General features: G+C 41.7%; 2 protein-coding genes across 3 annotated transcripts; one reads left to right on the forward strand and one right to left on the reverse strand.

The window, feature by feature from the left end:
• The first annotated feature begins 4,293 nt into the window (after positions 1-4,293).
• On the forward strand, positions 4,294-6,723 carry tac3a (tachykinin precursor 3a). Of its 2 annotated transcripts, none has more exons than XM_080470124.1 (7): positions 4,294-4,563; positions 4,915-5,030; positions 5,112-5,211; positions 5,379-5,408; positions 5,498-5,551; positions 5,678-5,744; positions 5,932-6,723. In XM_080470124.1, exons 2-7 carry the CDS (start codon positions 4,929-4,931, stop codon positions 5,948-5,950), a joined length of 372 nt encoding a protein of 123 aa, XP_080326250.1. In that variant the 5' UTR covers positions 4,294-4,563; positions 4,915-4,928; the 3' UTR covers positions 5,951-6,723. The 2 variants fall into 2 exon arrangements, with proteins under 2 accessions (XP_080326250.1, XP_080326251.1); XM_080470125.1 differs by having other exon boundaries at positions 4,298-4,563; positions 5,115-5,211.
• c1galt1la (core 1 synthase, glycoprotein-N-acetylgalactosamine 3-beta-galactosyltransferase 1, like a) lies at positions 6,391-14,366 on the reverse strand. Its single transcript, XM_080470123.1, has 5 exons — positions 14,216-14,366; positions 11,786-11,936; positions 10,290-10,544; positions 8,899-9,563; positions 6,391-7,321 (listed from the first exon to the last, which is right to left on the reverse strand). Exons 3-5 carry the CDS (start codon positions 10,498-10,500, stop codon positions 6,974-6,976), a joined length of 1,224 nt encoding a protein of 407 aa, XP_080326249.1. The 5' UTR covers positions 10,501-10,544; positions 11,786-11,936; positions 14,216-14,366; the 3' UTR covers positions 6,391-6,973.
• Positions 14,367-14,844: the final 478 nt, after the last annotated feature.

The raw sequence follows: 14,844 nt of genomic DNA on the forward strand, positions 1-14,844 counted from the left end.
GGTTTGAGGAAAACAATGAGCTTTGAGTTGTTGACACGGCCTCTAAATCTAAATCCCCCAGATCTCAATGCAATTGAGCATCGCTGAGACAAACAAGCCTGCTGGAAGAAGGCCTCACTTCGCAATGTACATTATTTAAAGGGTCTGAGCTTACATCCTGTTACCAGATACCACAACACACCTTCAGAGGGGGATCAGAGCTGTTTGCCCTTTTTACAACAAACAAAGGAACTATGCGATAATACTCAGGTGGTTCTAAAGTTTAAGTTTGTTTGCTTTTCTTCGCTCTCGAATGTCTGATACAGCTAGCTATTACATCTTTGGGCTGGAGAAGAAAGGGTTAAATAATAAATCTAATTGACTATATTCAACATAACTACAAAACAAAAACAGCCAGATATTTTGAAAGCTAGTTGAAGCTGGAAAATTAAGCAAATTGACCATGAAGCAAATAAAGAGCGCTTTACTGTGCATGTGCACATCTCTCCCCCTCCCTCCCTGTTGAAAATAGTTCCTTCTGCTCATCCACTTGTAAACAAACATGGCGGCCGCGTAGTGGTTTGACTCGCGGTCCGTATTCTAGTTTTATCGTCCATATCAGTAGTTTAATAGTTGAGACTCACCCCTGATAGCATCCGATGCATCATCAGTCCACACAAGTGTGATTTTCTCCATTTTCTTCACATTTATAGCGTGTTGTTCTCTGCACACATATAATGCAGTTTCATTACAGAATCAAGCAACAGCGCCCTCCTGTGGCCCGGCATACTAACTACATCGTTGTCAGTGTGTCTGCTGCTGCAGTGTAAACACACTCCTTTTTTTTTTTTTAAACAGATTAGGTGTTGTCACGTGAAACGTTGTGGTGTAAACGGGGCCTTAGCATGAAACATGTCGCAGCCAAACATTTTATGACCTTTTTCCAAAAACTTGCATATACCATCTACTTATTCCTTGTGTTTATTGTTTGTTCAAGTGCCTTTAGACTCGCATCACAACATCTGTTTCATCAATGTCTTCTTGTATATTTTGTCTCCGTGCATTTAATTGATCTAATGTTGGGTCTGTGGCATCTCTTGGAAGCTTTGGTGATGAACAAAAGTTCCAGAATTGTCCTTTTTTGTTCACGTTCCACACAGACAAAAGAAAAAAAAAGTTGTTTCTGTAACCGGAGCACGTGACTGCAGCCGTTTTTATAGACTGAAGTGCAAACAAACTGATGTTGTCAGGATCTGGTGTGATAGACCGTGATTGTCTCTGTGATGAACGGGATTCTAATGTGTCTTCGAGAGTATCCTCACTGCATGATGGGTGAAAAACGTACAATCCTGCTTGAAGATTGACCCAAAAGTGTGCCAATCAAAAAAGAAAAAGGAGAGTGATTTGAGAGACTGAACAGCGGCAGAGAGTTTTATTTTCTCCCATGAGGCCTCAGTGTCAACTATTGTCCCTGAGAGAAGATTAAAGGGGACGAGGATCTTTTTTGACGAGCCGAAAGCAGAAAAACTCTTTTGGTAAACACTGACGAGAAAGAATGTGCTGGTTCAGAAACAACGTAACACACACACACACACACACACACACACACACACACACACACACACACACACACACACACACACACACACACACACACACACACACACACACACACACACACACACACACACACACTATGTGGTCTTATGCTAATACACTCCGAAGCTTATCAACATCCATGCCAGTTTTAAAGAAGCAGCCTTCAAATTAACATTTAGATGGAAGTGACACTTCAGGACCTCCCCAGTCAGAGATCAGGAAGGAGTGCGTGCAATAAGAACCTGCATCCATCAAAGTCATTTTGCATGGCTCGCAGAGAAGTATAAAGCAGATATATATCCCTCCCTGTTAGATTAGAGCCCATTAACTTGATTATTGACAGGTGTTTCATATGATCCACCGCCGAGGAGCCCAGAATCATCCTGATCTGCTTATTTTGGTCTTCATGTCGCCACAAGCAACAGTGATCAGCAGGCATGGCCACTAAGTGTCTGGTGAACTGTGTCTGCGTGATGATGTTCACACATGCACAAAACAGATGATTGGCAGCTCCATTAGAGAGACGGGGGTGGGGAAATAAGAGAGTCACTGTACTCGGGGCTCCATCCGCTGCTCTCCTTCAAATGTTACACAACGACAAGTTCTGTTCTCTTGTCCTCACGTAGACTTGCTAAAGAACTGGAGTGTTTCTGGCGAAATTATGTAAATGCAAATATTAAGGTAGTGCAAGCGGATATATTGTCATATAGGTGTGAATTTTTGCATGGTGTATTCTGACACATAGGGGAAACTAGCTGAATAGGATTTGGGGACTTGTTGTCTTTCTATTTTCAAATATCATCCAGGAAATACAAAAAGAAGACGAAAAAAAATGTCTGTTCATCCGGCAATTTCTCACCAAAAGTGATTATTTTCAAAATATTGTAAGGTCAGCTCAGTCACTACCAGGATACTGGAAGAATACCATTATTAAATAGTGAAAATAAATTGATCAAACTCTTGCTTATGGACATTCTACACTTTATATACTCAGATAACATGTTTTGAAACATATAAAGCCAATAATGGAAAAGTAGTCATCTTTTTTATTTACATCAACAGATTGCAACGGTGCTCCTCGGATGTCAACTGTGTTTGCCTCGTTGCTTTATCATCAAATCAAAGTGACAGATTTTCCACGATATTAAAACACATTTAAATCTCAGCATGTGCGTGAACTTTATCTGTTTTTCTTTCCCAAGGTCATTCACCAATGGACACCTGCTGTTACTGAACCAAGCGTGCACATCCTGCTGACCTGCCAGGTCCAGATTCTGTCCAAGCGGCTCTGCAGCTGTCTGCAGCTCTGCGGGGAGTTCATCCATAATGGGAGCGAAAATGATTTGATTGTGAGTCAGATAGTGGGAATGGATGACATTCATTCCTGTCATAATGTCCTACGGTCCGCAGGGCATGTGTCTACCTGTGATATATAGCAGGATGTCCATTCCATCCCCACAGCACACACCGCTTTCTCGCGCTGTGGCATGTGGTGGATAAACTGCCTCTGGTTCTCTTCCTGTGCTCTTTGTTACTCCAAAACCAGGGGTGCTTTGATTACCACGGGAGATCACGAAAAATAAAACCTCATCAATTATGGAAAAATGCAATTAGTAACTTCCCCACTTCTGTCAGATCTCCCATCCCGAACCCCTGCACTGCTGCTGTCTCCTCACCTAACCCCCCCACCACCGCACGCAGGAACAGGACAAATATGGAAATGGGAAGTGTTTTCTGAAACCTCGTCGTTAACCTTTTGTGAAATGCGGCATTAGGATTCTGGGATGATGCTTTGTTGTTGGAGTCACACCTCTTTTCTATGTGGCTGAAATCTCCAGAGGCCACCCAGCGAGAGGAATGTGTCTGTTTTTCCAGCTATGATCTCAAACTTTGCTTTACTGATTTATTCATGCATATTTGCATTCTGGATGCAAACACAAACACCAACATAAGCGTAATTGCTTGTATAATTGCAAGGCTAAAAAAAAAAATGATAGGGTTTGTATGAGCACCACTTGACTTTTTTGTTTTTCAACAGCCGATGATGTGGGGAAAATATATTTTTATGATATCTATTTCTTTTTAGGATTTACATGAATACTAAATGTTTTCCCCTCAGTCTGTGCCAGTTTAACTGAATCATGTAGTGCTGCAGTGGTAAATCTACTAGGGTGAAACACACTGGGCATTTATACAGATTACATGACAGAGCTTTCATCTCACCACCTGTCAGAGGCTTTTAACTGAGATTTTAGCAGCAATGAGAACTATTTCAAGTGACTCTCAGAATTATGTGTTACTCCCTGTGTCACTCTGAGTATGAAGATGTGTCTATCCAAACATTACAGCTTGCCTGTTTGCTAAAAAGAAAATGGAATCGAAGGGAGTTTATATATATAAACATAAATCACACCAGTAAATCCAAAATAAACAGGCTGCTGTTAGATGAAAAGATGACTGTTGACGGGTTCATTGGAGAGGAAAGACACTTATGCCTCGAATGTGTGCCTGACAGCCATAGATATACTGACACTATAAATCAAATTCAAATTACGTTGATCACTTGCTTATTTTATTCTTAGACAGACGAATCAGAGCATAGCATAAAATAAAAAATAAAAAGTCCCAAATATGACCAAGAGGTAGGCAGAAGTCTGCAGACGTACGTCCTCGTCACGTAACCTCGACTTTTTTCTTTTTTTTTTTTTGCTGATTGCGTGTTTGGAGGGGGGCTCTCAGCAACATCATGACCATCAGACTATACGTATCTTTCAGTGCTGCGTGATATAAGACCTAATACCCCTCCTACGCTCCAGCCGCTGATTGGCGTTACGCAGGTATCCCGCTATTATTTATTACCCCAAAGCGTGGACGCCTCACTTTCTGCTGACTTGATCTCGCTGCAGGATCCAGTCGTTTCCACTCCGAACAAGAGCGCACGCAGCTGAACCGTTTTGACAAAAATACCTACTTGACAGAAAACAGGTAAGGACACAAAACACCTTTAAATTCCTTTGAAATTCAAGTTTTTTTTTGTTTTGTTTTTTAAGTCAATGGAGTAAGTTCGCGATGACTCCTGAATCTCTAAAAACTATTATTTGTGTTTCTCGTTATGTTATCACTAAATTATAAATATTTGTTTGGTAGAAGCTTTGAAGATGATAAAGGACAATGATTTATTGATTATGATTTAAACAAAAAGGCTAGTTTTCTAAACCTGTTGCCCTGCGCTTTTACGCACGGATTACGCACCGGGTTGTGCGCAACAGGTACATGGATGTTGTGCTTTTCAGAACAGGCGTAAAGTCACAAATAACGGTGAGCATCTTTGCACAGGTGGTGCTGAGAAAATGAGAGGAGGATTTCTGCTGGTGACTTTGATCCTCATCATGAAACTTCAATACAGCCGGTGTGGGTGCGAGGAGCCCGGATCGCGCAGATCTACTTCAGACGTACGTTTCACGACGCGTAAAAATCCAGGTATGAGTGCATACAGCATATTTAAAAACGTATTTTTCTTCTCGTGATGACAGCAGACTGTAGGCTTGGACAACGTCAAGCGAAACATTCTGAAGCGGTATAGCGACTTGGATTACGACAGCTTTGTAGGTCTGATGGGCAGAAGGAGCGCCGGTGAGTCTTCAACCAAAACATCATATTAATGGTTTTCTGTCAGTAACAACAGTGAGAATAATATCATACCACATAAACGAATGTGTGCTGTGAGGGCTGCGATTTATCTTCTAATCTGTTTAAATTCACTTTTGACTTTTTTTTTTTTTCTTTTCTTGTTTTATTAGAGGCGAATGATGCACCAGCACCACAAAAAAGTAAGGCTCGCTTCATAATATCACAAAATGTGTTTTTAAACCATTCTCATGGTCATAGTGTACTTAATTCTTTGCTATCTTTTTCTCAGGGGAAATGCATGACATTTTCGTTGGCCTCATGGGAAGGAGAAACTCAGAGTCTGGTGAGTGTGGCAATTCATTTAATCCATTGTCTTCTGCAGGAATTCACCTTTCCCTATCTATGGTGGTGTTTTCTTCATATAGGCAGTATATCTATATGGAACTGTCTTGAAATGTCCGCTTCACAGATAATGGCCCCTGGAGGAGAGAGTATCCAGAGAGGAGAGGCATTTTCCTCAACAAGTGCCGGCTGAGGCGAGTGCTTCATGTTTTTCACTCAGTAGATGGAACACCTTGTATCGGCTGCTTGGAAAAATAATCAAAACCAATGCAAGAGCTTTTGAAAACCTCTGCAACATCTTAGATAACACTATTATTTTTGTGCATTTGATCTCTGTACCAGTGGGAATACTGTCTAAATGCTTGTTTTGGTTTATTGCAGGTTACTTCAGGGGCTTTAAACCTTCACAGTGAAATGACTTTCATCTGGCTGCAGTGACAGAAGACCACCGAGAGCTGAAGCGATAACCCGACGTCTGATGGAAAACACTGAAGAGATGCGATTCACACCCGACAGATGGCTCATGAAAGTGATCATAAACTAAGCAGATTTTATTTGTTTTGTCTGAATACCAAGCATAGTTAGAAGTGATATATTCTATTTCTTTATCATGTTATTCCTTTATTCTTTCACCTCCAAAGCTGAAAATAAACATAATTTTATACATAATTTATTCATGTAAATGATGGTGCATTTTACCGTCGCTGCTCAGATCTCGGGTAGATGCTCAGTCACACTGTTTGGTTGTATAAAATGGTTTGGCAAGTTATTGGGAGTTTTATTATAAAACTGTGTTCATGTGAAGCTGCAGTGTCGTCAAACGGATTCACGGGATGTTTTAATTTCACACTCTTGCTGCAGAGCTTTTAATGCAAGTCAAAAAAAAACACAGCAAAGTTGTTTTTGTTTTTTCACCCAAAACAATCACTTCATCAAACATGAAAGGGGAAAGACAGATATTTAAATTATCAAATTATTTTTGTAGATTTTTTCAAAAACTTACTAAATTTAAAAAAAAACTATAATTAGCAACATGAAAATAAAATATCAGATAATCAAAGTGCCAAGAAATTACAAGTGTTAATATTATAAAAACTGTGGCTGTGTTGCTACTCTTCAATTGATGGAAAAAAGAAATAATGCCTAAAAACTAAATAAAAATGTTCTTCATACAACTGTTAGTGTATATTTGTCCCATATAAAACACTATTTCTCTGCCTGTACTGCAATAAGTATCGATTTATCCAAGAGAGGCACATAGCTGCCACTGAAAAGTATTAACACTCATCTCTCACACCGGCAATTTCAAGTGTCACAGAGAGGAGAACACCGATCCACACCAGAGAGAATACCAGTGGAGGGTTTTTAACCGCAGCAGTGGATTCTAATGTAGATCGGGTGAAAACGGCGCCACTGGAGTGAATCAGCGATGCCTCTCCGGAGCGACGACGGTCCTGTTCTCAGTGGGAAGCGACTTCACATCTCCTCTCTCCTTCCTCTCCGGCTGCGTCTCTTCTTTGGTTTGGTTTCCAGAAACCTCGGCAGTCACTTTAGGCTTTTCCTCTTCCTCCTCCTTCTTGGATGCTTTGAGATTCGCCGCCACGGTTTTCTGCGGTGGCGAGCTCGGGTCGAGGTCGAGGCGCACGGCGGGCCGATAGCGCGGCGTGTAGCCGTACGCCCTCAGGTGGTAGGCGAGGTACTCCAGCGTGTACATCAGCGTCGGATCCACGTAATGAAATGATACGGCGAGGTCGGAGCAGCACTGTGGACCCTGAAGAGCAACGACACAAAACCACTTAATGTGTTTCAACATACCAAGAAATGATCGGCGGCAGCAAACACATCAGGATGATCATGAACATAATGCTAGAAATGAACACAGGACAATTTTACTAAGCAACACCGAAGAGGAGAATTTATTCACTATTTAATGACTTCATAATATATATTCCCTCTCTGTATGTTGGTGAATATATAAATCAGTGGTGTCAAACACATTTTAGTTCAGCGGCCACATGCAGTCATCTTGAGTGGGCCGGACCGATAAAATAGTACCATAATAACCTTTAAATTTCAACTTTAAAGTTTTTCTTTGTTGTGGTGGAGCGTATACCTGATGAAATTGTCTACATATACTACTGAAAATGACTTCAATCTCAAAATACAGCAGATTTTAATGAAACCTTTTGGCGCAAAATACAATGAAATGTCCAAAAATCCTCTCCTATAACTGTTGCACTCTGCATGTTTTTACCAACAGCATGGCCTTCAGGCTGATGCTCATTTGCTATCTTTCATGGCAGCATCACTGATATCTCAGCTGTTCTCAGGTTTTGCTGCTCTTAAGAAATTTTTTTATCTATTTGTTTTTAATCAGTTTTATTAAACATTTTTACAGTTTGCCTGGTGGTTTTGCCGGATTGGAGCCTCTTGCCGGATGGTTTCGTCCCACAGGCGTTATGTTTGACCCCGCTGATATAAAGGCTTGAATTAATGAGGATAAAAAAGCACGTTCAACATGATGGGCTGTGTTTTGCACCAGTGTGGCTCATTTATATGTCGTTATTAGTTTAAGGTGAATAATTAAGGTCTGAGGTGAAATGGAACGAATAATATCAAATATTGGTCTACAATTATCACTGGTCCCACACTTTCTTCTGTAAATTATTTCATGCTCGGTTGTTAAGAGTCGCAGAAAAAAAAAAAAAGAGAATAATTTCATATTGAAAATACATTTGTTTTCTAGTATCCTTTTCAAAGACCAGTGACAAAACAGCCCCATTCAAAATCCATAATGAACTATTCTCATTTTAATTGCAGAGGGCAATATAATAGCTGCGTCGCCGGCAACAAATTGAGCAATTTTCCTTTTGTGGGCGGGACATTGTCTGTGCTGCAATCATCTACTTTAAAATGAACTCCGTCCATGAAGGGGTCAGGTGTGTATTCTGAGCGGGACGGAAACTCACTTCTTTTATTCAGTTGTTATTCCACTGACGGCTTATCTACAGCAACTTTTGTGTTTTGCTGAACTCATTTGAAGCAAATAAACAAAACAGTTTCAGGAGAAAAAAAAATAGATAGATAATTTGAATGAAAGATTCTCTCCCTTTAAGAGTTGATGTACACTAATGATATTAAAGGATTTTTTTTTTTTTTTTGGAGCAGTTCTGTTTCTTAACCTGACTTCAACCTGTCTAATAAGGCTAATCCACTCCGCAGGACATCTGCTTCATCCCACAACCGTCCGCAAAGCGCACCGGATTGCAACCGTGACTTGAAGCATTTGTTAAGGTACACTGAAAAAAAAAATAAAAAATCTATTACGACAGAAGAGAGGGGACTTGCCTCAACGATCGGGTAGTAACAGTAACTCCAGTACCAGAAGCTCTTGGGAAACTTGGCGGTTAAATGGTGCTCTGGCACAAACGGGTGGAAAGTTTCACGTTGCAAAGTATCTCTGGAGTCGCCGGCCAGAACGCCCATCTTCTCCAAACACTGCCCGAGCGCCAGGTCCTCCACGGGGGTGGTGTGCGTGCACACCTTGGTCCGGAAGCCTTCGACGAATCTTTTGAGGGCCTCCCTGCTCAGCACGTAGCCGGCGCCCCCGCTCATGTAGCCCTGCTTGGTGTAAGGCTTGAAGCGCTTGCCAAAGTAAACGGGCTGCTCGGGGGTGTGGTTGGAGAGCAGCCAGCGCAGGTTGTCCACCACCACGAATGTGTCGTCGTCTGCCTTCAGGAACCAGTCCGCCTGGTTCAGATAGTTCTCGTGGACGTAATGGAAAGCTCGGATGGTCTTCCAGTAGAGCTGGTCCCGACCCTCGCTGGTTCCCAGGCCCACGGTGGGGAAGTCGGGGTCGTCCACGGAGCTCATGAACACCACCATGTTGCAGTGGCGGCTCCACGTGGCCTTCACGTGGCGAGCCTTGCTCTCCAGGTTATACGGCCCCGTCATCACCCAGCAGAGGATCCGGACCTTCTGGTACAAGGCGTCCGCCACCCGGCGGTCTTCGTCTGGAGGGTCACAGGACGACACATCTGATCACAGCTGTACATGAGGATCTCCCAGAACCAACACTTAATTTAATCCAGACTTTTTCCATTTCAAATTGCAGAAACCGGACCGGCTTCACAAAAAACAAGTTCTTACAGAGTGCCTCACTTTGTGCTTCACTTCCTGTTTTTAAGCATCATGACACAAGAGCTCGTGATATTTACGCTGCTTCTCATCGTTTGTTAGCAGAAAGTTGTTTTGTTAACAGACTGTTCCTGGGATGTGCTGTGACACGACTCTTGTAACCTTCAAAAGTCTAAAGAGCAGATATGCACCTGGTATATCCAAAACTATTCAAACCCTTAAAAAGCCAATCTTCGACTCCAATGGCAGGCTTAATCTCCCGGACACTCGATACGGTCATATTTTGTCTCTTCTTGCAAAAACATTATAATAAACCTTCTCTTAAACTTTTCAATCATTTTCAGTCTGATTTCCTGTGTATTTGTCTGCTGAGGTTTCTACCAGGGAATTCTCCTGACATCATTTAAACAGGTTTAAAAAAAAAAAAAAAAAAAAAAAGTCAAAATAGTGAAGCGGCACAAAATGTTTAACTGAATTGAATTATCTGTGTTCTTTAATATGGATGAAGAGAAATTTACAACTCCTGACAAACACAATGTGACACTACCAAGGCAATAGTTATTTCGATCAGTTTTAGGCTGACGTGAGAAACTGTTGCGTACCTGAATCTTGAGGAAAGGGCAGGTTGATGAGCGCCGCTCCCATCTTCCTCCAGGTGGTCGGTCTCGCGCCTCCCGTGGCGGCTTTTTCCTGATCCCCCGACAGCAGAGGGTAGCTCCTTTCAAACCACACCTGGCGCAGGAAGACGTACATGCTGCAGGCGCCCACCAAGAAGCCCAGCAGGAGGGCCCATCTGGAGCTGGGGCCCTTCATGGCGACTGTGACTCCGACGCTGCGACCGACCAGCTACAGCATATCTGGCAAAAAAAAAAACAACCACGTGCAGCAGAAAGACACTGGTACAACCTGAAAGTCCTGCCGTTACTTCTGTGTACGTTCTTCTGAATATTTGTTTAAAGGCATACGGGAGAAGGTCAATGGTGCAGACGCTTGGAGCTCGTGGGGGGGGGGGGGGGGGGGGGGGCACAGCATCACTTCTAACACCCCCTGCTCATCTTCATTTTATTTCACCTTTATTATTAAGAACCAGTTAACATTTACAATAACGACCTGGAAAAGAAGCAGCAAGGAGGCACAAAGGAAGACATGGAAATGATTATCTGCATACATACAATGATCGACTAGAACAGAAACTCTTTATGAATCCCAGACGAATAACGTGAGAAAAACAATCCTAAAAGAAAGAAAGTAGTATTTACAGTATCTCCAGTGATATATATTCCAAAACAAATCGATAGAAGCTAAAAGTTGCAGTGATCCTTCATTCCTGGTGGTATGGACTAAATGTAGAGTTTTAAGGTCTGTGTCAGGTGATTTGCAGCAGAAAAGTGAAATGAGGAGTGAACAAAGGAGGTGCGGGGCTTTGGGTATGACCAGATTGGTGAATCTACTAGAACGCAGACTGTGATTTGTGTTGTTAATATCGAGAAGGGGTTGTAGATGTAGGGGAAGTTTTGTATATGAAATGAAACTAGTGACATTTAGAGCCATTCAGGAAACACCTTCCTGCTGCAATCGCATGGTGGATAAGTAACATTATAACCCACCAGCCTGAAATGATGCATATGATCTGTGTATTTCGCACACAAATGTACAATAACCAAATGTCATGTCATGTCTGAAAACTAAAGTATAGCAATAAGGCAGTGAACAGCAAAGTCATTTATCACCTTGATATAAACCTTCCCTTAACATCTGAACACTGGTTTTAGTTTGGGTTTCAGAGGCTGGGTTAAACTTTAACCTGACCAGTTGACATGAACGTCACCTTCGACACACAAAAACACACATTTAAGCAGAATTCGGGCTGTGAGATTAAAGTCCCCAACAACCTGCTAACGATTAACTGATCAAGGTTTGTGTTTATTTAACCCTCCTTTCTTCTGCTGTGGATCTAATCACACCACAATCCTCGAACCAGAATGGAGCGTTCACATCCGTTTACAGGGAAAACACGTGAAATGAGGGATCTGGACACACACACACACACACACTCCAGCGGGGTGTGTGTGTGTGTGTGTGTGTGTTTGTTATCTACCTCTGCTGAGGGACCAGTCATCTGTGAGCTCGGTGGAGTATCGCCTGAAAGCTCCGTTCCACCTGTCCGCCATGTGCTCACGTGAGGATCACGTTCATCCCGACGTGCTGACGATCTGGATCAAACTTCTTAGTTCCTCCGAATAAAATGTCTATTTAAAAAACAAGTAGACGGCCACAGACCTACAGCTTTACATTCTCCAGCATTACCGGGCTAAGCTCTGAATACGCAAGCGCTCATTGGCTGGACGATGGTGACGTATGAGGAAGTGGTCGTCGCGTCTCGTGAACGTTGACACGTTAAATAAAGTTTATTTTTATTTTTGGTTTGGTTTAATGGGACGATTTTGTCGAATTAAAAGGGATCGTTTGAAAAAAAATCGGCAAAAAGAAAAAAAGTGGGGATAAAATAATGGTCCTGCACTCTACATCCCGGCCGCTTGATGGCAGCATAGTGAATAGAATAGAATAGAATAGAATAGAATAGAATAGAATAGAATAGAATAGAATAAAGAACTTAAAGAATCCCAGATGGATATTGCTCGCCACCACATTTTCTCTTGTTTTGTTATTGGGCTGTGACTTAGGGCGACATAATGATGTTGTGATTGAACTGTAGTCCTGCAGAACCCCAAAGAAGGGGGCCGAAAGGATCCTTACATGACGCTCCAAAAACTCCACCATGTCATTGAATTCAGCTCTATCCCCAGTAGACTCCATTATGTCACAAGCCTTGCTCCACCAGCGCTCTCTCAGCTTATATGGCAGCTTCCACAATATTGCCCTTATGTTCACCGGCACTCTTGGACATACTCCATACTCCAGCTCCTCCATGATGTTACAGCAACCTCGCAGGAATAGAGCGAAGCTCTGGAGTGCCTTAGTATCAGCTACTCTGATTGTTTGCCATGACAGAGCCTTGCTGATGTACGTAGTTGCAATTTTGTAAGGATTTCCAAAATGATCCTGCAGTAGAGCTTTGGCAACAGCGTTGCCCCGATGTGGAGCCACATGATGAAAACCTTGCACCAGTTGACGAGGTTGGCTTCAGGAGAATTGCTCCAAGTAATACAAACTGTCTCCTGCAGTTGCTTTGGTTTCCACTTCTTGCTCAGATACATCAATGGAAGCCCTGTAGTGCAGAGGATCTCTATCGATGATGGGAATGTCTCTTAGTGGGAGTGTCATTGAAAGCTGCCGGTTCATGAGGGCTGTTGGGAATTCAGTTTGTCTGCTCATGATGGTCAAAAAGTCTTCAGGGATCCGTTGAATAGTCAATAACTGAGACTTAATTTCATTTTGTGCAGCTTATTCTTTTGTTTCCATCCTTTTGCCATTGTGCTCCAAGTGTTGTGTTGTTCTCCACTTGTTTCCATCTTGTTCCACCAGAGGGTGCTGTTTGCTTGTGTACCATTTGCTTTCAGTGATTTCCACCAGGTGTTGTTGTCTTTTACTTGCTTCATTCCATTGCTTTGGTCTCACATCCAAAGATTTATTTTCCAATTGGGGCATTTCTATTTCCTCTTCTTGGTTTGTCATTGTCATGAAGAAGTATGAAGTCTTGGGCAGTGGGATTTAAAGTTTGTCCATTTATTGTTCTATTTTTATTGCATGTTTGCTTGCGACTGGCACGTTTCCTTTGCATCATAAATTTCTAATTTCTCTTCTTCTACTTAGTTTTGTTTCCACTTCTTCAATAGCATGTCGCTCCTCTAATACTTTGACACGAGCCAAAACTGCAGCTCTTTCTGCTGCTGCCTTTAATTTAGCAGATGAAGCACTGGACTTGTTGATTTTTTTTGACTGCTTCTACTGCTTACATGTGACATGCTGTCTTCTGGAGAGAGTTCATTTTCACCCTTTTCATTTTGTTCTGTGTTTGAATTCATTTTCATTTTATAAAATAAAATATATATAAAATTTGTGTGAAAACTCTCATTGTTTGGGAGCATTTTGGCTTCAAACCACCCTCTTCAACAGACAATATACCCCTCAAAGAATCATTAACCTTTTATGACCCATCACACATCATTTTCAGTTCATCAAGAGCATTTATCACCTTTGTTTTATCATCAGAGGACATAAACCCATCCAATTCCCATCTAATGTTACATGCTTTATTCTAATATTTTGCAACTTATTTAGTTTTTTCAGCCAGAGCCCTTTCTGTTAATTTAACAGTACGTTTTTCAGTTACCACATCATTAATTATTTTGTTCAAGTTCAATGTTTGTGTCCGTAGTCAACGCGCACGCTCCCTCCATTGTACGAGGAGACGCAACGCAAAGTTCAGTTCGGGTGAGCGCAACGAAAGTTGGTCAGCGAGTCACGATTAGGCAACACTCCAATTATATTTCATCGCGTGCGGGTTATAATCACCAATGCATTGGATTTATGTGTGAGGCAATCGATGGTGGAGCGCTACAGATACCTCTCGTTGGGCGCCTTTATTTTGAAATCCAAGCGATCGTCTGCGGCTCTCCTCGGAATCAGCCGTTGGCAACCACCACGGCTGTTTACGGTGCGTCTGTCATCCCACCTCGTCTCCCAAAGGTATGCCTTTTGCTTCCAAACTGTTCAATCTGTATTTTTTTTCAACATTATTGATTTAAAGGATTGGATTTCAAAGTATATCTGACACATTTGGAAGGATTATTAAGGACATGTGACACAAAAACATAAGATATTAAGTATATTTGACACAAAAACATAAGACATTAAGTATATTTGACGCAAAAACATAAGATATTAAGTATATTTGACACAAAAACATTAGACATTAAGTATATTTGACGCAAAAACATAAGATATTAAGTATATTTGACACAAAAACAAAAGATATTAAGTATATTTGATGCAAAAACATAAGATATTAAGTATATTTGACACAGAAACATAAGCAGTGGCTGATTTTGCAATGGCCGAAGTGGACAGCGGTCCGGAGCGCAAACTCAACAGGGGTGCTCCATGCAGATATGGTCTTCAGAAATATGGTTTTCAGAAATGTACTCCTGAAAACAAATAAGCTGTGCAGTTGAAAAGTAAAAAAAAAAACGCTGC

The sequence above is a fragment of the Lipophrys pholis genome, assembly GCF_963383615.2.
Source record: "Lipophrys pholis genome assembly, chromosome: 8".
Taxonomy (NCBI): Eukaryota; Metazoa; Chordata; class Actinopteri; order Blenniiformes; family Blenniidae; genus Lipophrys; species Lipophrys pholis.